Source organism: Macadamia integrifolia, unplaced genomic scaffold, assembly GCF_013358625.1.
Source record: "Macadamia integrifolia cultivar HAES 741 unplaced genomic scaffold, SCU_Mint_v3 scaffold3229, whole genome shotgun sequence".
Lineage (NCBI taxonomy): Eukaryota > Viridiplantae > Streptophyta > Magnoliopsida > Proteales > Proteaceae > Macadamia > Macadamia integrifolia.
The window spans coordinates 1-25,596 of NW_024869314.1; the positions used below are offsets into that span (position 1 = coordinate 1).

At 42.5% G+C, this 25,596-nt stretch overlaps 1 protein-coding gene across 1 annotated transcript; it reads right to left on the minus strand.

Moving 5' to 3' along the window:
- Positions 1-193: 193 nt before the first annotated feature.
- On the minus strand, positions 194-4,041 carry LOC122067915 (RNA helicase aquarius-like). Its single transcript, XM_042631755.1, has 3 exons — positions 3,329-4,041; positions 3,131-3,223; positions 194-2,744 (listed from the first exon to the last, which is right to left on the minus strand). The coding sequence occupies exons 1-3, from the start codon at positions 3,746-3,748 to the stop codon at positions 2,664-2,666; spliced, it is 594 nt and encodes a 197-aa protein (XP_042487689.1). The 5' UTR covers positions 3,749-4,041; the 3' UTR covers positions 194-2,663.
- Between the last annotated feature and the right edge of the window lie 21,555 nt (positions 4,042-25,596).

The window sequence follows — 25,596 nt, forward strand, 5'->3', positions numbered from 1 at the left end:
TTTTTTCACTGTGTTCTCAGTATCGGTGGAATCCGACACAGAGAATGGGAAGGGAAGAAGAAAGATGGGGAAGGAATAGGATCCTTCGGCTCTGATACCAAGTTGATGGGGAACCCTTAGGGGCAGGGAGGGGAAATCAGAGTAGAGAGGGGGAATAGGAGGATCACACTCACACATTCATTCAATAATCAAATTGCTCTCTAAATCTTCAATCGATTACAACTAATATATAGGAAAATAGGAACATGAAATTAGAAACTTAACTGAAATGGAAACTAGCCTAAACTAGGAAACAACTATAAAAAGGAAACCAAAGTAAGGAAATAAATCATACTCCTACGTTCCAAGTGTGGAAAATAAAAGCATGAAATAAAATACTAAGTAAACTACTAATTTTATTTCCAACCCTTGTTGGACCAAAACCCTGGGCTGGACCCGTTCTTCTTGGCTCTTGGCTTCCAAAGCCGGTCATGCTGGTCCAACCAAGAAAGGGCAGCCGTATCTGCATCATTACTGACCCTAATCAAGAAAACTAAAAGTTGTAGCCATAATTTCTCCAAATTGTATAATATTTGACCCATCCAATCAATACATTGCAACCATTGTGAGCATAGTGAACTGCTAATTCAATTGAATACTCTCATGAAGGGCTTTGAAGGTACAAGAAGATCTAACGAGCAACTGGGCAAGAGAGGAGGAGAGTTAGGTAATGGAGCATAATTAACTGATGGATGTTCTTAATGGCTAGTATAGCCAAAATCATACACGTAAAGGGAACAATGCCCAGGTGGAGTACGGAAGATCTTAATTGGTTGCTGATCATAATGGAAAGTTTCAGTATATGAGGCACCAATAGGTAGCCTGATGGTTACTTTCTAAGTCCGAATTTCCTCAATTTGATCGAGTTCTGATCCAGATACTTTATTCAATTCAGTTTTACAAGTTGAGAGCATTTAATCATTAGCCCATACCAGAAAAAGAAAATAGTCCATCTGATTGCTCCAAGATCTTTTAGGGTATGCTCTTAGTGGATTGATCATATATAGTGGTGTGCTTCAAGGAAATTAGAACTTATATCTACTGGACCTTCATGTGTAAGAAATGGCTTCATTTTGTTCCTTCAAATTAAAGACCATAGTTGTCATTGCATCTAGGTGACCCAAGGTGTTGGAGTGGTCCTGGATGTCAAGGCAACTAGGCGGCACCTAGGCACGGAGGTCATCCAGCAGGAGCTCCTCGACGCCTAGACGACGCCTTGAAAACTATGCTAAAGACACTTTTGGCAAGAAGAAAGACCTGTCGAAGAGTTTACTCTCAACTTTCAAACTATATGCTTGAAGAATCAGGGTAACAATTGATTCCTTATTACTTAACTAATGGATAAAATTAGTAATGAACTCATACATCTTGAGCTCAGAACTGCATATTAAGCAGACTTCATACTAATGGTCTAAAAAAAGTGATTGTGTGGAGCAGTTTGAGATAAAACCTCAGCACTCTTGAATTAGAGAATCCACAAGTAGGGTAAAGCTCTAAGAATCTACTGAGACGTAGAAAGCGTCTACAGATCAGAAGCAGCAAGAGAGGGACAGATGAAATCTGAAATCACTTGCTGTACATGTAGTGGAAAAGACACACTTTTCAGCTACATGTCCCACTGGAAAGATAATCAATCTTCTCAACAAATCCAGCTGAAGATGAAAAATCTACCAAAGGGGAAGATGAGAATCATAGAATTGATGTTGCATCTTATTTGGCAAAATGATGATTTTTCTTTTCAATTACTAAATGCTTAATATTCCATTTCCATCCTTCAGAGTTTATGTTCATAACCCAACCAAACTTCAAAAGAAACCTAAAACAATTGATAAAACTCAATGTGGTTCCTCCCCATTACGACCCTTCTAACCAAGTTTTGCAAATCCATCTCAACCAGATTAATCTTTAATAAGCACCTCCACCAACCTTAGTTTTGCTGGATTTCTAGTTCCTCTATTTTAACCTCACATCAATTGGTCCTACTAACATAAGAAAATTTCTTTAAGATAAACATTTCCAGAAAAAAATAAATCAATTTAAAATCAAACAACAGCAAGAGAGAAATAGATTTTAACACTCCCAAATCCTAGACAAAATGCCCCAAAGAACACCTCATTCACAGTCCAAACCCCCCCAAGAAAAAAAGTTACCAATTCAGAACATGCTATTCCAAATGCCACCCTGAAATCCACCTTCCCCAGTTTCATCTCTTGCAGCATAATCAAAAGAAAATAAAAACAATGGGGTTTCTGCTGTTCCAAAAATCTCTATACGCTATCTTTAAGTAACTCTTCATATTCAGCTGCTTGTTACATTGCAAATAGTGGCCTAGCAAGATGAATCAGTTATGAACTACGTGTATTAGAATATGACTGGCTCTGACCTGCCAAGCACATGCTTTCAAGTTTTGAATAAGTTTCAGCTGATTCTCATAATCACAATTGCATTACAAATTGAAATAAATTGAATGGTGATAAAGAGGGTGTCTCCTTTTGTTAGAAAATCTAGACAAACAATGTAGATAGATGACATGTAATACTACTAGTGACTAGAAGATTTAAATTGTCAATGGAGACATGCTACAGATCAGTAACTCCAAAAACTGAATATGTTATGTACAATAATCATAGGAAAGCAGATACCTGAAAGGCATTAATCATGAAAAGCAAATAGTTGGTCTTCTCTGCGATACTTGATGCTTTCTCCTACAAGCCAGAAAAAATAAATAAATAAAACAAGCAGGCATCAAACAAAAGATGCAAATTCTGCACTTGGTAAGTTACTCAAGGCAGATCATAATAATGGGAGAAAGTAATGACCTACAAATTCAGAATTACATACACATGCACAGTGGCTATAAATGACTGGCAAATAGCACTAGCAATGTGATTTAATTGACAGATACTCAAGAAACTAATATCCATCCCAATGTCAGATTACACTCCTGTGGTACTTTGGGGTAAAAATAGGAAATTATTAAGTCCACAATGTGAATTTCCAAGCTTATTTAGTTGTAACTATAAAAGAGAGAGGACAAATAGCTCTTATCCGAAGCAAATGGGGAACTTTTATGCAGAAATAAGACAGGAACCTGTTCTTTAAGCCGAAGAGTCCTCTCTAAGAATCCTTTGAACACATCCCTCCTATCATAAAAACACGTCCACGGAGCAACATTCTCCCGAAACTGCAAAATTCAAAACCAAACATTTCACAAACCTCTCCACTTTTAATGGCACTCCCTAATAAAGAGCAAACAGTCAATAAAAGAATCATATAGCAGAAAACCTACCTTCTCATTGATCATGAGGATCATAGACATAACGTGCTCGAAACTCGCTGTCTCAGGAGCAAAATTAGGCCATAGATAGTTCTCCAAATACTGACTGACCTCCAGAATCATAACCCTCTGCAAAGGAACAGGCTTAATGCCACCTTTAACAAGAAGCTCTGTCTCGTAAATCTCTTTCACGAGCTCAGGATTAAACGGAGCTCGCTCCGAAGGATCCGCGGCGGATTTTGACCAATTCGCAGCAGCAATCTTCGTCAATCGATCTCGTTGGATCTCTACTAGAGTTATGGAATTTGACAGATTCGTTCCGGGTTTCTGCTCAGGTGGCCTTTCGGGAATTTCAGGGGCCAACTCGACCGGATACTCTGCAACTCGATGCCGCTTGAAATCATATGCTCCAGTGCCGTAAACCTTCGGCATTGTTCCTTCGGAAGGTTCGAGCAAACTTGAACTTCGTTCTCAGTGCTTCTTCTCAAGAAGAGAGGCTTCAGGTACCACCTACGAAAAACTCTGATAAACCCTAACCAGGGTTTTGTGTGCCTGAATACAGAATCAGTGCCCTCTAATCTTTAGTAGCAGAATGGTTTCCACTGCTGTTCATAAGGTGCTTCGCCGCCCATTGGCGGAGTGAGAGAGAGATAGATTGAAGACGGCGATCACTTGTTCGCTTGAGTCGGTTCAAAAGATCAGAGCATGCGCCAAAACATGGATTAAGATTCTCTCCGGTGAAGCTATGTGCCAGTGAGGTGCATCCCGACACTAATCTAACGGTCATTACATCTCAAGCCATTTTCACAACTTTAAAAAATCATTAGGAAAAATAGAAACTAAGAGGCCGTTTGGTATAGTTCATAAAAAACGTTTCTAGCGTTTTTTCGTGTTAATAGAACGAAAAAATGCTGAAAACCGTTTGGCATGTTTAGGGTCCGTTCCAGTTTTTTCGAAACTGTCAGGGCCGTAAGAAACGAAAATTGCCTAATTTGATGAAACGCTCGAAGGCTGTTCCGTCGACAAAGTTTCGTTCCAAATTAATAGAGGGAGGAACGATCGTTCCCGATTGTCCGCGACAGAGAAAGGATAGCATAGAGGAAAGAAGAGAGCGCCCAGTTCGGTTCTTCACCTCAGGTCTGTGCTTCGCCTCTCCTCCTTTTTCTCCTTCTTCTCCTTCTTCTCCTTCTTCTTCTTCATTTCTTCTTTTCTTCTTCTATTCAAACTCTTCTTCTACTTCATCTATTGTAACCACAGAGAGGGTTTGTGTGAAATTTAGGGGTTTTTTTCTCCTTCTTCTTCTTCATTTTTTCTTTTCTACCAGAGACAGAGATCGATTAGCTAAACGAAGTTCTGGTTTCGAATAGTTTGGAACTCGCACAGAGAGAGGAGAGAAGAAGAAACAGGAGCTCGCCCCCTTGTGAAATCTCCTCTGCAGGTAATTTCGATTTCGGCTCTTCTTCTCCTTCTTCTTTTTCATCTCTTTTAACCTCTTTCTTCTTGTATTCTAACCTCTTCTCCTTCTTGTTCATCTATTGTAATCACAGAGCAGGTATTGGGACAAATTTTAGGGTTTTTCTAGACCCCCTATACAGAGAGGTAACGTCTTCTTCTTCTCTTCTATTTCGTCTTCTTCTCTTCTATTTCTTCTTCTTCTCCTTTGCTTCCTGAATCCATACACCTCCTATAATATTCTTCTTCCCCATTTCTTATTGTTTCTCTGTTATTTTAATTTCCCTGTTGTTAACGAGTCAACCGAGTGGTGAGACATTTGTTGAATCTCTTTCATACCTTTCCCACTCATTATCAAACTTAGGGATTAGAGTTGCTATTTCTGGATTACCCTCCCTAAAGAATCCCAACCCAAAACCCTGCTGCAATAACTGAAAATCTGGCCTTTTCTCTCTCCTACGGCAGACATAATTGCAGAATTTGTTTTTCTTCAATCTTCGACTTTTGGGTCTGTTATTGGGTTGGATTTGATAGAGTTGGGGATTACAAACATGTTCTTAATTTCTCCTGAGATTTGGAGCCCTGTTTGAGGGGCTGGGTTGATTGCAAGGAGTCTCGTTACCACTGGTTTCTTGTTATCTATTGTGTAGTTAAAGAGGATATATATGTATATGTTCATCTTAAGTTTCAATTCATTGAATATGACAATGATGACAATGATATGAATTGAGTACTAGTTGTTTTAATGTTTCTGCAATATAGTCTATACAGAAATTTCTGGTTGCTAATCAGTTGTTCCGGCAAGATCAAATATCTGTGGAAGCTGATCCCCATCTGCATAGCAGTTGCTTAGCTTTCATGCTGTATAAAATGGTTTCAAATGATTACTAGAGGTCCTGCAACCCCTTATCCTTCCATAGGGTGCAGCATACCTCTACCAGAGTGTTCTACAACTACTAATTGTGGAGAATTTTATAATGTAACATTGGTACTTTTAAGTTCTTATTTTAATTCCATTTGAGACTTCTGATCAAACTGATTGGTACTTTTAACTTATAACAGACTTCCACATTGAAGCAAGAAGCATATCCAGCTTTGGATGAACTTACCTCCAAAATTAGCATGCTCACTCTAGAACGTGTCAGGCAAATAAAGAGTCGTCTAGTAGCAATATCTGGTCGTGTGCAAAAGGTAAACAGAAATCTTTCGCTTAGAAGCTTCCATTATTACTTCTAAACTGACAGTTCATGGTAGGCCATAAATAGATGCTACTGTCTAAAACAATATTTTGATCTTGTAAACACTCATTTATGGTTTCACCTTCTTGGACACATTACTGTAGTTCCTCTGAACCAAATCATGCTTGTCACTCCAGGACTGGTCCCAACATTACTGGTTAAGATTTTGACAAGTGTGTTTCATAGTCGATCTACTTTAACCTCTTAATTCCATATCTAAAAGCCTGCACATCATAATGACTTGATTAACTCTGAAGGTTGTTTGGTTGATTGATTTCATTTCATCAGCCTATATTGACATTAAAACCAATTACAATCCTTGAAACCTTTGAACTTCAAGTTGTGAACACAATCAACATACCTAGATAGGCCACCATTTTGAAATCTTAAAGCTTGGTTAGCCTGTTGAGATGAAATGTGATACTACTGTTGGGGTTGATTGGGGTCGCTAGGCGATATGAAGTATATGCCTCCAATCCCTGTAGCTGAACATTGTGAAACAAAAAACTTAAGCTGTAATGTTAAGTGGAAAAGGGGAAAAGAAGAGTATAATTTATAGGGCATCCAGGACCTGACATACTTCTCAGTGTAGATGGATCATCATTCAAGTTGCTTCAACTGTAACATTGATTATAGTCCGAAAATTTTACACCCTCTAGAAACAATTTCTACCCATCCTTTCTTGTTCCAATGGGAAGTTGCAGTGTGGCGTAATTGTTTGAATTGGTTCTTATTTAACCCTTCACACTAGCAGCAATGAATGAGTAAAAATACCCTTCCTATCCTTTCCTATTCCAATGGCGAGTTGCAGTGTGGTGTAACTGTTATAATTGGTTCTTATATAACCCCTCACACTAGCAGTAGATAAGAGCGAGTAAACTGACTTTCTGGGATTACTCCAGAATTATTGTAGTTCAGTTTTGAGTCATTGGAAATGTATGAGTGTAGGCTGGATAAGGTTGTTAAGTTGTTACATTCAGAATAAAAAAAATTAAATATTGCCCTTATTGAATGCATTTGATTGTACAATTGAGTCTCTGCTTTGGGAATGTGGTAAGGAAAATCAGTTGAGATGGTTTAGTTTTGTCCAGCAAAGGTTAGTACACTGGTGCAGCAGATGAAAACACAGCATTACCATAATCTTCTTTTTTGCATTTTCCCTGTTTGGGGTTTTTCATAAATTGTGTATCAAGGACCAGTGACAACTTCCATCTCTTAAAATTTACTTACATTACAATATTTTTTGGTGGTAGTATATTCAATTTTTAGAGTGTCAGCATGGCTCTTCAAACATTTCCCAATTTTCAAGGTTAATTGCTATGTATTCCCTAATCTTATTTCATTTTGTGTTCGATTGTTATGTTTTACCATTAACTTTGCTAACCTCAAATGTCTTTTGTGTATTCATTAAAACTGTCCCCGATGCTTTTCATGTGAATAATCTGTGACTTTAAACTCTGCTTGGTTCCCAGTATGCTAACTTTTACACTAACTTATAATGTCTAGCTATTATGTCTGGAAGTAGTATCCCTGCCGTTAAGTGGTCAGAATTTGAGACCACTGTTTTCATTGAAGCAATGAAAGAAGCTGTAATAAATGGTCACAAATCCGGTAATTCAGTTAACAAAACTGGATGGGAGAACATTACAAAGCAATTTCAACAGGCTTTAAATCGTCCAGTTGGAAGAGAACAGTTACGCAATAAGATGAACAAGTTGAAACAAGAGTATCAACAATTCAAGAGACTGCTTGACACAACTGGATTTGGGTGGAACTCAATGACAAAAACAGTCACAGTCGATGATGAGTCCGTATGGGATAGGGCAATACATGTACAATAGATTTCAGTAGCTAGTTCAATTATTTAAAAATTAGATTTTAGTAGCAAAATGGATGATTCAATGAAATCTAAGGTATATCTAGCGTAAAACAAGTGGAATGCATTACAAAGAAGTCGTCAATTGGAGAAAAAGAGTAAGGATTGAAGAAACCCCCAAATTTGGAAACCTAGGGCACCAATTGGGGTTTTCTCCAAATGAAGAGAGATAATTCCTATAAACTACAAATGAGCACAGTGGAATCATCACAAACACATGATAATACTATTCTATGGTGGAAAATATAGAAAAGAAGCTTAGAAAGTAAACCCTATACATGCATTTCACCCAAATGGAAATTCTGGAAAAAGGAGAAGAAGAGAAACTTACTTGGATGAAGATGAGTTGACTCTCCTCTAAAAGTGCCGAGTGGGTGAGTGAACTCGCGAGTAGAAGCGCCAAGGAGACTCCCAAGATCGCCCAAAAGGAAAAGGAAGAAAGAGAGGGGAAAGGGTGAGAGCGACAGGCAGAACAGGGCTCTTCAGGCCCTGTTCGTGTTTTAACACGGGCCAGACCGGCGGGTCAGACCGGTGGGTCCCTACCCGCCGGTGACACCCGCCGGTTTGGGGTGCTGGGACCGGCGGGTCAGACCGGCGGGTCCCTACCCGCCGGTTCATCCCACCGGTTTGGACAGAAGGGAAAATTTTGAAAATTTTAGAAAATTTCCTTCTTTTTCTTTTCCCTTCTCTTCTCCTATTATGATTTCATTGGTTTTATGGTGGATATTATTCCTATGATCAATAGGCTATGGTCAAGTGGGACCATTAGCATGCATGATGTGGACTTCGCCCGTATCTTGGAATTGAACTATGACTAATTACAGGCTATCATACACTACAACACCTTAAGTAATGGCATATGACTGTGTGCCTAAATCAACTCTATGGTGTTTGACCAATATGGTGTGATGTGTTCCAGGTACAGGGATACGATGGTACGTACTAGATCCGATAGTAATGCCCGAGGTACCTCGCGGAGTCCTCGTCGGGTCGGTCGACCACAAAATCCTAAGGGGTCCCGTTCTGTGGGGCATACCTCACCTCCACTACCTCAAGAGACCCTTGGTCAGGGTGGGACGCATGGGGACCCACCTATGACTGCACTTCCAGACCCTCCACCGGTCATTACACCGGGAGATGTTGCTACAATAATTCAGCAGTCCCAACAAGCTTTCCAACAACAAATGCTTCAGCAACAGCAAGCATTTATGACTGCCATCCAGCAACAGTTGGATTTTTCTCAACCTGGTCAACCTCCCCGGGTACTCACTCTGCAGGACCCACCTGTAGGGTCGGGAACGGGACCACAAGTGGGTACACCTCCAATCCCACCATTCGGTATTCCTCAGCAGGGGATGCCTCATCCATACTCCTACTATCCTGTCTATGCTCCTAACTTCCCGACGACGAGTAATACGTCAAGGGTAGTGGAGTCATTCAAGAGGAACTTACCACCGGTATTCTCTAAGGTGGGGAGTGATCCTCTGGAACCGGATCAATGGATCCAAGAGTTGGAGAAGATATTTGAGGTGCTTGAGTGCACGGATGCCCAGATACTTATTTGCGCTGGGTTGCAACTCAAGAAAGAGGCAAACTCTTGGTGGCAGGCCTCCAAACCTATATTGATGGCTGCTCATCCAGAACCTACTTGGGAGCAGTTTAAGGAGTTGTTCCTGGATAACCATTATCCGAGCAGTTTCATAGATCGGAAGGAGACTGAGTTCATGGCCTTAACTCAAGGAGGTAAGACTGTCCTTGAATACCAACAGCAGTTCGAGAGTTTGTTCCATTTTGCCCCAAGGCATATATGCGAACAGCTGAAGAAAAGGCAGCAAGGTTCCTAAAAGGCCTGAAAGCATCTATTGGGTCTGTGCTTGAAGTCTTGGATCTGACCGAATATGGCCAGATTGTACAGAAGGCCAAAACAATGGAAGATAAGCAGAAAGGTGAACAGTCCCTCACTCCTGGACTGTGGAAGAGAACAAATCCATTCCCAGATGCGGAAAATTCCTCCAAGGCTTACCGCGGATCATACAGCTCTGGGCCTATGTACAGGCAGCCCTATAGGCCACCTGGCTACCCTCCTAGGCCAGTTGGTGGTTCGGGTTCTACCTCTTTTTGCCCGAACACTAGTGTGGCACCTACAGCTTCAAGACCACCTCGACCTCCATCTGCAGCGGGTCAAGTGCAGAGGGGCCCCGCTCCAGTTCCGACGTCTCAGGTTCGTTGTTTCAACTGCCATTCATATGGGCATTATGCGAAAGACTGTCGGGCCCGGCCAGCCTTGCCCTCCAGTCAGCCCTCTGCGTACCGACCTCCCTTACCTCGAGGCAGCCAACCGCAGGGAAGGATGTATGCCCTATCAGCCGAGGAAGTTGAGGCTAGTACAGAAGTCGTAGCAGGTACATTTTAAATTGAGAAGTTCATTATGATTAATATTGATGACCTGCTAAAATCATATACATTGTTATACTAGGTATCCTACCCATATCGGGCATACCAGCCTATGTTTTATTTGATTCAGGAGCTACTCATTCATTCGCATCTAAGAGATTCGTAGGGAAGCTTGGGATGTCACCCAGAATCCTGGATCATGGAATGATTGTTAGTATGCCTACTGGTAAAATTGCACAGTTGAAGGAAGTGTATAGGCCGTGCCCGGTGGAGATTAGTGGGAAGAACTTCGATGCACAACTTATTAAATTCAATATGCAGAATTTCGATGTTATATTGGGTATGGATTGGTTGTCGGCTCATCGAGCTAATGTGATCTGTGCGGGAAGGCTGATTAAGGTAACAGATGAAGAAGGGAAAGAGTGGGTATACCGAGCAGATACAATGAAAAGGGAGAGGAAAGTCCTTGTCTCCGCTCTCCAAGCGGTAAAGTTGCTAGAAAGTGGATGTCAGGGTTTCATAGCCTCGGTACTCGATGTTGATGCAAGAGTTACACCTCTAGAAGAAGTAAAGGTGGTCAAAGAGTTTCCCGATGTTTTTCCAGATGATCTGATGCATTTACCCCCTGATAGAGAGTTGGAGTTTGCCATAGACTTGACTCCTGGAGCGGCTCCAGTATCTAAGGCTCCATATAGGATGGCACCCGCTGAATTGAAGGAGTTGCAGATGCAGTTGCAGGAACTGTTGGAAAAAGGGGTTCATTCGCCCAAGTGTTTCACCTTGGGGTGCCCCGGTGTTATTCGTCAAGAAGAAGGATGGTAGTTTGCGTATGTGCATAGATTACCGGGAGTTGAATAAGCTAACCATTAAGAACCGGTATCCATTGCCACGCATTGATGATTTATTTGATCAGTTGCAGGGAGCCAGAGTATTTTCAAAGATAGACCTTCGATCCGGTTATTATCAGCTCAAGATAAAGAGTAGTGATATACCCAAAACAACATTTAGGACTCGATACGGCCATTATGAGTTCCTAGTGTTGTCCTTCGGGTTAACCAATGCACCGGCAGCATTTATGGATCTAATGAATCGAGTATTCCAGGATGTGCTCGACAAATGGGTAATTGTTTTTATTGAAGATATCTTGATCTATTCCAAGACCGAGGAGGAGCACACTCAACACTTGAGAATGGTGTTACAGAGGTTGAGAGATCAACAGTTGTTTGCCAAGTACAGCAAGTGTGAATTCTGGCTTGAACAAGTTAGATTCCTGGGGCACGTGGTGTCTAAAGCCGGAATCGAAGTAGATCCTGCTAAGGTAAAAGCAGTAGTGGAATGGGAAAGCCCCAAGAATGTTACAGAAATTAGAAGCTTCCTGGGTTTGGCTGGATATTACCGGCGTTTCATCGAGAATTTTACTCGGATCTCAGCACCAATGACCAAGTTGACGAAAAAGGGTGTGAAATTCGACTGGGCAGAGGAATGTGAGAAGAGCTTCCAAGAATTGAAAGAAAAGTTGGTGACTGCCCCTGTGCTGACTATTCCTGAAGGCACAGGTGGAATGACAGTTTATACCGATGCTTCCAAAGTTGGTTTGGGTTGTGTTCTCATGCAACGCGGAAAGGTAATAGCATATGCATCCCGACAACTAAAGGAATATGAGAAGAACTACCCCACTCATGACTTGGAACTAGCCGCAGTCATTTTTGCCCTTAAGATCTGGCGACATTATTTGTAAGGGGAGAAGTGTGAGATATACAGTGACCACAAGAGCCTGAAATACTTCTTCACCCAGAAAGATTTGAATATGAGACAGAGAAGATGGCTTGAACTCATGAAGGATTATGACTGCGATATTCAGTATCATCCCGGCAAGGCTAATGTAGTGGCAGATGCATTGAGTCGGAAGACACAGACTGTGTCACTTTCATACTTAGCAGTAAGCTCACCACTTGTGCAAGAGGCGATGCTAATGGATGAAACCCTCTTGTATGAAGGGGCAACCCTAGAGCTTGAACCTCAACCAGAAAACCTTAAATGGTTGACGGTATCCTTATCGGCTCTACAGGTGCATCCGGCAGTTAGGCAAGAGGTGATAAGGAAGCAACCTTAAGATCCTGAATTGCAGCGGATCAGAGTTAAGGTTCAAGACCAAACAATGAACGACCCAGATTTTACTTTAGCCAGTGATGGGGCATTGATGTTTCGAGACAGATTGTGTGTACCCGATGATTTGGATATACAGGATAAAATCGTGAGAGAAGCACATAGCTCCGAGTACTCACTCCACCCAGGAAGTACCAAAATGTACAAAGACCTCAAACAGAGTTACTGGTGGCCAAGCATGAAAGTCACCATAGCTTTGTATGTGGCGACTTGTCTTACCTGCCAGAAGGTGAAAGCTGAGAGGCATCGACCTTATGGTACCCTTCAGCCACTCCCAGTGCCAGAATGGAAGTGGGAAAGGATTACAATGGACTTCGTCACCGGACTACCAGGTACACCTAAGGGAATGGATGCGATATGGGTGATTGTGGATCGGCTTACCAAGACTGCTCATTTCATTCCTATCAAGACCATGTTCTCCATGACCAAACTAGCAAAACTTTACATGGATAACATAGTGCGTTTACATGGAGTGCCAGTGAGCATTGTTTCAGATAGGGACCCAAGGTTCCCTTCCAGATTTTGGAAAAGCTTACAGCGTGCCTTGGGATCGCAACTGAATTTGAGTACAGCTTTTCACCCACAGACGGACGGTCAGTCGGAGCGAACCATACAGATATTGGAAGACATGCTCAGGGCGTGTGCAATGGAGATGAGTGGCAGCTGGGAAGAATATATACCTCTTATGGAGTTTGCATATAATAATAGTTACCAAGCCACAATTGGGATGGCTCCATATGAGGCGTTATATGGCAGAAAATGCAGAACTCCTTTGTATTGGGATGAGGTAGGTGAACGTCGAATGTTAGGACCTGAGATGATCCAAATGACTTGTGACAAGGTTGACGTTATTAGAGAACGGATTAAAGCAGCTCAGTCCCGTCAAAAGAGCTATGCGGACACCCGCAGGAAGGAGATTGAATTTCAGCCAGGGGAAAAGGTATTTCTCAAGATCTCTCCTACTAAAGGTTTGCAAAGGTTTCACAGAAAGGGGAAGTTGGGCCCAAGATACATGGGACCATTTGAGATCTTGTCCCGGGTTGGCTCAGTAGCCTACATGCTTGCTCTGCCACCTTCGCTTGGAAATGTTCACAATGTATTCCATATATCCATGCTGAAGAAGTACGTGCATGATCCATCTCATGTACTACCCGTGGAACCAGGGTACCTAGAAGCTGATATGACCTATACAGAACAGCCAGCTGAAATTTTGGACCGGAAGGTGAAAACCCTTCGCAACCGCTCCATTTCCTATGTAAAGGTGCGATGGGCTGATCATTCACTTGAAGAAGCATCTTGGGAGGTAGAAGAAGAAATGCGAGCCAAGTACCCTCATCTTTTTGATCAACCAGGTACGCAATTTCGAGGACGAAATTTTTCAGAAGGGGGGGTAATGTAATATCCCGCTTCTTAAACCCGGTCTGATTTCGTGGTTGAACCGGTTTAACTATGCAGGAACCGAGCCAGAGGATATTAGAGCGGGTTCCTTATGGGCTATGATGGCACGGGTGACCTTAAACACCGGCTGGCCCGACAAGTCTGAGCCAGTGCCAGAAGAGACGGGAGTGCCCAAACCGTGTACGTGCACCTACCATAAGGCTATGTACGGATAAAACAGGTATTATATCTGTATTTTATGATATATACGTATGCTACAATGTATGCCTGGGGTGGGGGTTTGAGCCGAGGTCCGAGCCCGGTCAAAATCCCAAGTTTTGACTCTCGGGTGGGTATGTCAGGTGGGTACACCCACCCACCTGAGTGACCCATCCATCACTATTCACTTAATTAGGAATAGTATATAAGGCTTTATGATTTCTTTTCTTTCCATTTATTGCCCTCATACGTTTGGTGAGAAAGGTAAAGAGGAGAGAGAAAAGAAAGGGAAGAAGGAAGGAAGAGGAAGAAAGGAAGGATTTCAGTGGCGCCGAAGCTAGATCTTGCCATTCCGGTGCCGGGAGAGTAATCTTCAACTCGAGATCTACAGTTGGAGGTAAGAAAAGTTGGGTTTTATAAACATTCGCCATACCCAAGCTTTAAACCCTTGATTCGAGTATGGGTTCTTAAGATCTTGTAAACACCCTTTGAAATGATGAATCTAAGGTTTAATAGATGATTTATGTGTTGATCTTGAAGGATTTGAAGAAATATTGACACGGTAGAAGGAGCATTGTGAGTTGGAAGTGTTCTTGAAGGGTTGAAGTCATTCTTGAGCAAAGAAGGTATGAGGGTTCCTCTCACTCGAATCTAACTTAGATCTAAGCTAGAACCATCCTATAGGACTTTAAAGGTGTGAAGAATGGGGTGAGAAAAGCCCTATTTGGGTCCCCAAGGAATGGAGGAAGTTGAGAAGAAATTGGGGTTTTTTCGCCAAAACCGGCGGGTCCCTACCCGCCTGAGAGCACCCACCTGAGAGGGCAGGGGGTCCCTGGCCAAACCGGCGGGTAGGACCGGCGGGTCCTTCCGGCGGGTCCATACCCGCTGGTCCAAACCGGCGGGTAGGACCGGTGGGTAGACAACCCACCTGTCCGACCCACCTGAGTGGCCAGAATGTGATTCTTAGGTCTGATCGAGCCCAAATCGGACGTGTGACCTTCTTTCGACGTTCTAAACACGATTTTGACGTCGGATTTCATTAATTTTGATTCTAAAATGGTGAAGTACTAACCCCTCTCAATTATGTTAGGTTCACCAAATCCTACCCGATTCGCTCCGGATCTCACCCGTACCGAGCGGGAATCCTTGTACGCTACAAGTAAGTGGAGAGAGGACGTTTGGCATTCATATAACTATATCTAATTTAGACATGTCATCATGATTATACTATATAGATTAGTCATTCCTCACATTGATGTGCATATATGCTATGTTTACTTTTCAAATGCAAATTGAATGAGATGTTATATGTTGAATGTGGACATCATGTTGCATAATGCATTGATAGACTAGATGCCGTGGTCGGCTTGGAAACGAATGCATTGGTAGCCCGTGGAATGGGACACGGAGGCACTATGCAGTCGTACTACATATAGGAGCATGCGGTATTAGGATTCTCACCATCCCCGTGCTACGACCCTTCCCAACAGGGGATAAGGTGTTGGGTTTGCATTTGGGGGGAAGCAGGGGTCGCGGTTGTCGGACACTGTGGCGGTTAGGCATTACGCCCGGCGAGTCATGTAGGACAGTCGGCAACCCCGGTGGTATTTCAAGAGGGCCAATCATACTGCTTTTAAATTGCTGGAGTCAGCACTGTCATTTAATTTATTTACATTTCTGTTGAGAGCCGGTGGACGGCATTGTCTTTATTTTTCCGAGTACTCACGGTGGGCTTTCTCCAACAGCCCTATGGGCGTATCGCGGGAGGGAGTTCGCGGCTCGTACCTGGAGTATACGCGCACTGTGGTTGTAGTAGCACTAAAACCAAAGACTTAGTAATGTTGATTAGGTGTATGTGATTTAAAATGAATTGCATGGCATGTAGTGCATATGATGTGTTGTGATGTGTGGACTGTTGTATGTGGTCCACCTCTCTACTTACTGAGCTAGTGAGCTCATTCCACGTGTGCACCCCCTTTTTTAGATGATTTTGCAGGTCATTCATCTGAGGAGCATGGGGTGGGTCCCACAGTCGAGTTTCCTGGAGAGGACTGGTGGACCCCTGAGGAGTTTGAGCACGGCGTAGACTGCGCGTGTGAGAGCTGTGCTGCGGGACAGCAGTTTTGAGGCCGTGTTGAGCTCCACTACCGAGCCGAGCTGTGTACTCTGATGATTTTGATGATTTCCTGTATATACTTGATATTTGAACTTTATTCTTTTTGTGTATATATCATGCCTTCGGGCCCAAATGTATATAATTATGGTATTATCATTTGGGTATCAAGTATATGGGAATTATTTACAGGTAAAACTTAGTCTTCCGCTGATCTGATGAATTGATGTTAGTGTGTGTATGCTGTGGTGGAATACAGTATCTGATGATCCTGGCAGGTTTGGGTTAACCGGTGTTAACTCGGTCACCGCTCCGGTTCAGGGTGAACGGGGTGTGACAGTTATAGTAGGTTGTGCAGTTAGGCCTCACAATAGTCACCGTCCACAGTGACTGTGTGGGGTTGATGGATCTTCTATAGGAAGGAAAGAACCAATGGCCTTGGGAAATATTTTCATTTTCATTACATATCAGTGGTGTGTTTAAGTAGTTTAACTTGTTTTCTGTAGAGAAGAAAAATAGAAGCTTAATCTCAATAGCTCATCTCATCAATTAGCCGTGAAGAGTAGAGCTGATTATGTTACACCCATGCCCTAATCCGGTCTAATTTGAACTGTTGTGACAGGCCTTAGATCAGAGATCGAAAGTACAATTGGGTTTTGGCTCGTGGCTACGCATTGCCGAAGGGATAGAGATGACCCCACATGTTCATGCATCGTGTGCCTATCTAACTGGAGGGGTTTCATACCTTTCGATCCCAGATGGTAAGTGACTGGACTCGCCACACTTGAATTTCGACACGCATAAAAAATTATCGAATAGCCTTGAGCATGTTCGAGGGCAACCATTCGTGCGAGACCAACCATGGGATAGCAAACTGTCTTGACCACCGGAAACAAGCCACCAGAAGCAACCTGGGCCTGGATCCCGTGCCTGTTTCTGGTGGGTTGATAGGCTACTGTTGGGGTTCCAATGCCCGTAGTTCCCGCCACTCGCATCATAAATGACTCCGAATGATCCCAAATCATCCTCTACATATTCCTCGTGATGTGGGCACTTTATAGACCTAAATGTGTAAGTCCTCGTGCCCCAAATTTCATTTTAACCCCATTGGTTCAAAAGAGGTCCAAACCAAACAGACTCTAAGGCCCACTTTAGTTATAAGTTGGGAAATGAGGATTCATTTCCTCATTTCCCTTGTGCTCAATGTAGGAGAGGAGAGAAAGATGAGAGGAAAGAAGAAGAAGAGGAAGGAGAAGGGGTTGGAGGCCTACCTTGGTGCCGACTATTGCCTTGTTTCCGGAATCGCTGTCGAAGGTAAGTACAACCTCCCATACCACTCTCTCTCTCTTTATTTTGACCTAGATAGAGGTAGGTATGTCACACCCCGTTCACACAGAATCAGACCGGTGACCGGGTTAACTCCGGTTAACCCAAACCTGTCAGGATCATCTGATACAGTACCCAACCACAGCATACACACATCTAAGATAAACGTTCAAAAGTTCAGCGGAAGACTTAATTTACCTGTAAATACCCCAATATACTTGATACCCAAATTATAGTATATAGATAAATACATGTGGGCCCGCAAGCATGATATTTACACAAAAAGAATAACAATTCACGTATCAAGTACATAAAAAGGGATTTTCAAAAAGAATCAAAATGTAAAAGTCTATACGGCGTCAATACTACGGTCCCGTAGCATAGCCCTCGCACATGCAATCCGTACCGTGCTCATACTCCTCGGGGACCCACCAATCCTCATCAGAAAACTCAACTGTGGGGCCTAACCCTTGATCTTCAGGCTGGTGACCTGCAAAATCATCTAAAAGAGGTGCGCATATGGGATGAACTCACTAGCTCAGTAAGTGAAAAGAAGGACCACACAACAATCACATCCATATGCACTACATGCTATGCAATTCATTTTAAACCTCATCCACCTAAATATTACTAGGTCTTTGGTTTAGTGCTACTACAACCACAGTGCACGTATACTCGGGGTACGAGCCACGAACTCCATCCCCCGATCCGCCCATAGGGCTGTCGGAGAAGGCCCACCGTGAGTACTCAAAAAAGTAAAGCATGTCGGCTACCAGCTTTCAACATAAAAGTAAATGATAGAAAGTAAAGGTGCTGACTCCAGCAATTTAAAAGTAGTACGATTGGTCCTCTTGAATATACCACTGAGGTTGTCGACTGTCCTAATGACCAGCCGAGCATATGTCTAACCGTCATAGTGACCTGACACCTGCGACCACTGCTTCCCCCCAAGTGATAACCCAATACCTCAACCCCTGTTGGGAAGGGTCGTAGCTCGGGAAGATGATAATCCTAAACCGCATGCTCATATATGACATAGTACGATTACATAGTGTCATCGCGTCCCATTCCACGGGCCACAAATGCACTCATTTTCAAGCCGATTACGGTATCTAGTCTAATAATGCATCATGCACAGTGATCCCATCATTCATCACATAAGCACATCAATCATTTAGCATTGAGAAAGTAAAACACAATACACATATCATAATCATATGAGGATGACTAAGCTACACATAATTTGCATGATGACATGGCTAGTCTAGATACAATTGAATGATGCCAAACAAGCTTTAAAATAAAGTCAAACGTCCTCTCCCCACTTACTTGTTGTGTACAAAGACTCACGCCTGATACGAGTGAGATCCGGCGCGAGAAACATAAATTTTGGTGAACCTATCATAAGTGAATGGGGTTAGCATTTCACTACTTTGGGGTCAAAACTAACAAGATTCGATGGTTAAATCATGTTTAGAATTATAAAAGAAGGTTGCACGTCCGTTTTGGGTCCATTCGGACACAAAAATCATGTTGGGGGCCTCTCGGGTGGGTCGGACAGCCCACCTGTCACGGCCCATCGGTCTTCTCAGGTGGGTGGGTCGGCCCGCCTGTGGGGATCGAGGGCCGATCCTTTCAGGAGGGTAGATTGGCCAGCCGATCGACCCACTAGTGGGGACCGAGGGCCTACCCTCTCAGGCGGGTCGTTCGGCCCACCGGTCTCAGCCCACCTGTGAGGGCGAAAAAATGTATTTTTCCTTGAAACTTTTCCCAACCTTTGGGAATAAAATGGGGCTTTTTCAATCCCATTTTTCACACATTCAAGGTCTTATAAGATGATTCTAACCTGGATCTAAGTTAGATTTAAGGATTAAGAAGCCATCTTACCTTCTTTGCTCAAGAACTCTATCAAAACCCCAAAAATCACTTCTTAGCTCAAGAAATCACCAATGTTTCTCCAATCTTGTAAACACTTCTTCAAATCCTTCAAAATCAACACATAGACTATCTATTAAACCTTAGATTCACCATCTCAAGGGGGATTTACAAGACCTCAAAGAACTCTATCCAAGTCAAGGGTTTTATTTGGGTTTGGTGAAAGTTTAAGAGACATAGCCTTTGCTCACCTCCAATCGTAGATCTCGTGTTGGGGATCACTCTTTCGGCGTCAGAATGGGAAGATCAAACCTTGGCACCGCTTAAATCCATTTCTTCTTCCTCTTCCTTCCCCTTTCTTCTTCTTCGTTCTCTTTTCTTCCTTCTTTTTTCTCTCCTCTTTACTTTTCTCACCAACTCTTTAGTGTAATAATGAGAAAATGAAAAACACAATAAATGTTATTTATACCTTTTTAAAATATCTATTAACCACATGGTGGGTCACTCAGGTGGGCGGATGCGCCCACCTGTGACCGCCCACCTGAGGGTCGAAAATTGGTCAACAAGTGGGATTTTGATGGAATTCGACTCTCGGCATGTATCTCACTCTGGGCACAAGGTATATTATACGTATGTGCTTTAGGATACGGTTACATACTAGCATTATCCGTACATGGCCTTATGATACTTGCATGTGCACGACTTGGGTATACCCGTCTCCTTTGGCAATGACTCGAACTTGTCTGGCCAACCTATGTTCAAAGTCACCCTTGCCATCATGGTCCATAAGGAACCCGCCTTAACCCTCTCTGGTTCGGGTCCTACATGGTTAAACCAGGTCAACCGTGTAATTAGACCGGTTTTAAAAGTAGGGTATCACAAGGTATGAATGGAATCTGAATGTACAAACCATGTTAAGGTTGTAGGATGAGTGTTCTACCCTCTCGGTGTTGTTGCCAAGCTTGAACCAAGCTCGGTGAGCTCCGGCAACATGTATTGCCAAAATACCAACTAGGGTTTCGATCGTTCGATCGATGTATCTCCCAAATGGCTTGATGGAATTGGAATTTTTTTAGCTTAGAATGATGCTAGGAACATCCCCTACAAATTCTATGGAACAAATCCTGACGATCGGGCCCAAGCCAAAAAACCCCAAATTGGGTGGACTGCCCTGAACCACCACTGGAAATAGCCCACCGGATCCATTGGGTCTATTTTCGGTGGTATATTTCTAGTGGACATGTGAGCCTTACATGCTCTCTAACTTCCCATGGGAAACAGGACTGATATTTCTTTTGGAAATGCCCTGTTTCTGGTGGGTGTTTTGGTGACAGTACTATTACTTAGGAACAGTGTATGTATCCATTGGGGGTGGCCTTTGTGGGTCCCTCCCAATATTCCTAACATATACTAATGTACGGTTCCCTTGTATCTAGGACAGTGACGTGCAGGTGGCCCAAAGCCAGAATTGAATTGATCGATCAGTGGCCATACTTGAACCCGAACACACCCGATAGTAAACCAGGTGAGGGATGGTTATTTTATTTTGGATTTTTTAATTATTATAGAATTTTTCACATGCATAGATTTAATATTCTTAATTATATTGCTCACATGATGATGGTGATTATCATGTTACATTCTTATGGATTTCATGTGAATTGTTGATTTATATGTATGACGGGATCTAGTGTGGCCGAGATGGTATTGGTACCGTGATTGCCGTATGTATGTTGCATTCATGCATTGATTGTGTGCATTAGAGTTATTTGTAATTGCGGCTTACACTTTTTGGCCAAGGTCTCGCTGGTATCGTGTACCCCGGGACTGCATTTGGAAATGGATGCACTTCGTGGCCGATGATTGTTACTGGTGTTGCGTAGTCCACACTCAAATATGATATGTATGCTAGATTAGGTAAATGGTCTTGGGTTTCACTTTGTGGCCAAGGTCTTGATGGTATCGTGTACCTGGGACTGCATTTGGAGATGGATTACACTTTGTGGCAGAGGTCTTGCTGGTATCGTGTAATTTATACTAACTGTATCATTATGAAGGCATGTAGCATATTTGTGATTAAGTATCACTCCCTATGCTATGAACCCTTGCCAAAAAGGTTTGAGGTGTTAGATAATCCATTGTGGTATATTCGATGTGCCTTTCTAGAATGCCACACCAGCGGTACGATGTAATTGTAGCCAGAGGCAGAAACCTGTCTGGTATGGCCGATGATGTACCTGTGTTGTGACTGCCAGGAGGGGATTATTTGCTGGGTGACCCATGGACGTATACGGGGACCGACAGGCTTCTATTCACAGCTAGGGTTTGTATCCTTGTATAGTCGATGACGGTTCCGAGATGAAAGATACAACCTAATGTGCCGTAGTAGCATTTATCAAACTTAGTTTGTATTGTTAGGTGGATAATAAATAAAGGAACAGCATCACGAGCATCATGGACTATGTGTTTAATTTCTGTAATTATGCATCATAAATTATCACTGCTATTGTCTTGCTTGGATGTGCTTGACCTCACCCCTCACTGTGCGAGTTGAAAAGCTCACCCCATGTATACACCCCTTTTTAAATGATGATGCAGGTACCACGGTGCCAATGACGGGTGACCCAGTATCTTCTAGATCGGAGTATGGTGTGAGTGACTAGTGGATGCCAGAAATGGAGGAGCACGATCAGGACTGTGCTTGCAACCACTGTGCTTACGCCACGCCATGAGATTGTACATCATACTTCAATACTTTTAGATATAACTGTGGATTGTATCTTTTGTTAAGGTGATATTATATATCATGGATGAATGTAACAGAATAACTTGATTATGGCTATTATATTATCATTAGATGTTTCCCCATTCTAATTATGAGTCCGCTACTATACTCTGATTCTGCTGCTTATATTGGTTTGTGATGTGAGATTGTGAAAATGTTAAGATACTGCTATCAGAGATCCTGGTAGGTTATAAGACATGTACGTGTCTTACTCACACCGCTGGTATTCCTAATGGTAAGTTGGGTCTACTGGAAATGGGGTATGACGGATTAAATTAAGGATCTTGTAACTAATGCCTTTCTTCTTTAATTTCTCTAAAAGTAATTAATGACTTTCCTCTTCCACTGTACCCTTCATTGGTTGCTCTTTCTTACATTCACAATCTTTTTCATCTTAGGAACTCTTAATTCTTTGCCAAAGTGATTTGGGGCTGAACTTTTACCCAAAATTTGAAGGCGATTTGTGGCAAACAAATGGACCTCCCACATTTACCACTATTTGGCCACATCCTGACTTTGGTGTAAACCCTATGATGAAGTACTACAAATCAAAATGTGCAAAGCATTGTTTTCTTACCATTAGTTTAACAGCCTTGGCTTTCTTAACCCTCACATCTCTTTCTCCCCACCTTTTTTTCTTTGGGTTCCAACACCATAAATTTTCTTGAAAATTTAAGAGTAATTATTTTGAGATATAACTTCTTCTCTTTTGAAGTGATAAATCTAACTTTTTTTTTTTTCCTTTTGAGATATACTCCCTTATTAGATGCATTGGACTTAATATTGTTGTTTAGTTATTCTCCATATGAGCTGATTTTACTCTATTCTTATTTGAAATTTTACTCTGATTAAGACTTGGATTCACAGTGGGAAGTGGGATTTTCACACGAGAACGCTCCTTGATCACGTGACCCCTGCACCAATGTATGGAATCATGAGGGGGCACATAAGGACATCAAGAAGAGGTAGATTTTTTTTTATTTCAAAGGGGTGGGGCCATCGTTCCCCCCCCCCCACCCACGAGAACAGTGAGCATTCTTTTCCCTTTGATTAAATTACTAGTTGATGGATCCTCACCAAAAGGATCTACTAGCTAAAATCTTGTTTTGTATGAAGTTGCTATGAACTCCCAAAATGACAAAGTTCTCATATAATCATATATCTATTGCCCAAAAATAATATTGGGACTCTACATTAAGCGTTCAACTCTTACAACCCGCGCAGCCCCAATAGGGCTAGAGACCACAGGGTAGAGTGTTTGCTATGACTGCTACAGATGCTGAGGCTGCACCCGGTGTAGTGACAGGTACATTATTGATATCATTATTTCCTGCACATGTGTTATTTGACTTAGGAGCCTTGCATTCTTTTGTGTCACGAGTATTTGTGAAGAAGATGAGCATTCCACCCAAGGGGCTGACTCAATGTTTGGCTGTGAGTACCCCTACAGGAAGTGTAGTGGGTTTGAACTATGTTTATGAGCCTTATCCAATGACCATAGGTGATCATGAGTTGAATGCTCACTTGATCAAGTTGGACATGACCGACTTCGATGTGATTTTAGGAATGGACTTGTTGTCCGCATACAGAGCCAGTGTGCTATGTGTAGAAAAGACTATCATTTTCAAACCTCATGATGATGATGAGTTTGTGTTCCAAGGGGACAAGCCCAAGAAACCCAAAAAAGTTATCATATCCACGCTCCAGATGAAGAAGCTATTGGATAAGGGATGTCAAGGCTACTTAGCATCTGTGATGGATACTGAGATAGAGATTAGGCCATTGACTGAGCCAGATGTGGTGAGGGAATTTCCTGATGTATTCCTGGATAACTTGATAGGTTTGCCCTGGACCGAGAGACAGAATTTGCTATAGACCTACTCCCCAGTTCGGCACCACTGTTAAAGGCCCCTTACTGCATGGACCCCACAGAGTTGAAAGAGTTATAGGTGCAACTTCAAGACCTTCTAAAGAAGTTATTCATTAAACCTAGTGTGTCTCTATGGGGAGCACCGGTATTATTCATCAAGAATAAAGATGAAAGTATGAGATTGTGTATCGATTACTAGGAGCTCAATAAGCTAACCATCAAGAAATGGTGTCCTTTGCCAAGGATAGATGATTTATTTGATCAGTTGCAGGGTGCCAAGGTGTTCTCCAAGATCAACCTTAGATCGGGCTACCACCAGCTCAAGATCAAGAATAGTGATGTCAGTAAAACAGCCTTCAGATCAAGGTATGGACATTATGAATTCTTGGTAATGTCATTTGGGTTGACCAATGCACCTATGACATTTATGGATTTGATGAACCAGGTATTCCAAGATGTCCTAGATAAGTTTGTTATAGTATTCATTGATAACATTTTGGTCTACTCCAAGAGTGCAGAGGAGAATGCCGTTCACCTAAGGTTAGTACTGCAACGGCTGAGGGAGAAGCAAATCTATGCCAAATTCAACAAGTGTGAGATTTAGCTATCATAGGTGGTGTTCCTAGGCCACATTGTTTCATACAGGGGTATAGAGGTTGACCCAGGCAAGGTGAAGGCAGTTCTAGAATGGGAGACTCCCAAGAGTGTAGCAGACATACGTAGTTTCTGAGATTGGTCGGATACTATAGGAGGTTTATCGAGAATTTCTCTTGTATTGCTACTCCAATGACCCGACTCATACGGAAGGGTGTAAAATTTGAGTAGTCTGATGCTTGTGAGAAGAGCTTCAAGGAGCTAAGTTTTGACTATTCTGACCAGTACAGGTCGTATGATTATTTATAGTGATGCCTCCAAGCTGAGATTGGGTTGTGTATTGATGTAGCATGGGAAAGTCATTACTTATGCATCCCGTCAGTTGAAGGATTATGATTGTACTATCCACTATCACCCATGAAAGGCCAATGTGGTAGCTGATGCACTTAGTCAAAAATCCCATTCACTGACTCTTGCATCACTGGCCATCAATGAGTATCTGCTAGAGGAGGCCAGGAAACTAGACTTGGAACTATTAATAGAGGGTGTCACTTTATCACTATCGGCATTGGTGGTGCAATCTAGTCTAGTGGATAGGATCACTGCAGCTCAGGTTACTGATAGAGAGTTGCAGAAGCTAATAGCAGAATGCCAGAAAGGAACCCAAAGGACCCAGATTTCTCTATGACTAAAAGCGGGATTCTCAAGGTGAAAGGGAGATTGTGTGTGCCTAGTGATGGTGATTTGAGAGACACAGTTTTGAGAGAAGCACATAGCTTTCCATATTCTATTCACCCTGACAGCACTAAAATGTACAAAGACCTCAAAGGCTCCTACTGGTGGAAAGGAATAAAGAATGATGTGGTCACGCATATGTCTAGATGCCTCACATGCCAGCAAGTCAAGGCTGAGAGACAAAGGCCCCATGGGTTATTACAGTCCCTACCTATTCCGGAGTGAAAATGGGAGAATATTACCATGGACTTCGTCATAGA

Bases quoted from the DNA above. Each gene is read 5' to 3' on its own strand.
- LOC122067915 (XM_042631755.1), bottom strand. From the start codon at position 3,748: ATGCCGAAGGTTTACGGCACTGGAGCATATGATTTCAAGCGGCATCGA. The intron at 3,224-3,328 runs GTAGGTTTTCTG...TGAATTTTGCAG, and splicing joins TCCTCATGATCAATGAGAAG to TTTCGGGAGAATGTTGCTCC. The intron at 2,745-3,130 runs GTTCCTGTCTTA...TCTGGCTTGTAG, and splicing joins CTCTTCGGCTTAAAGAACAG to GAGAAAGCATCAAGTATCGC.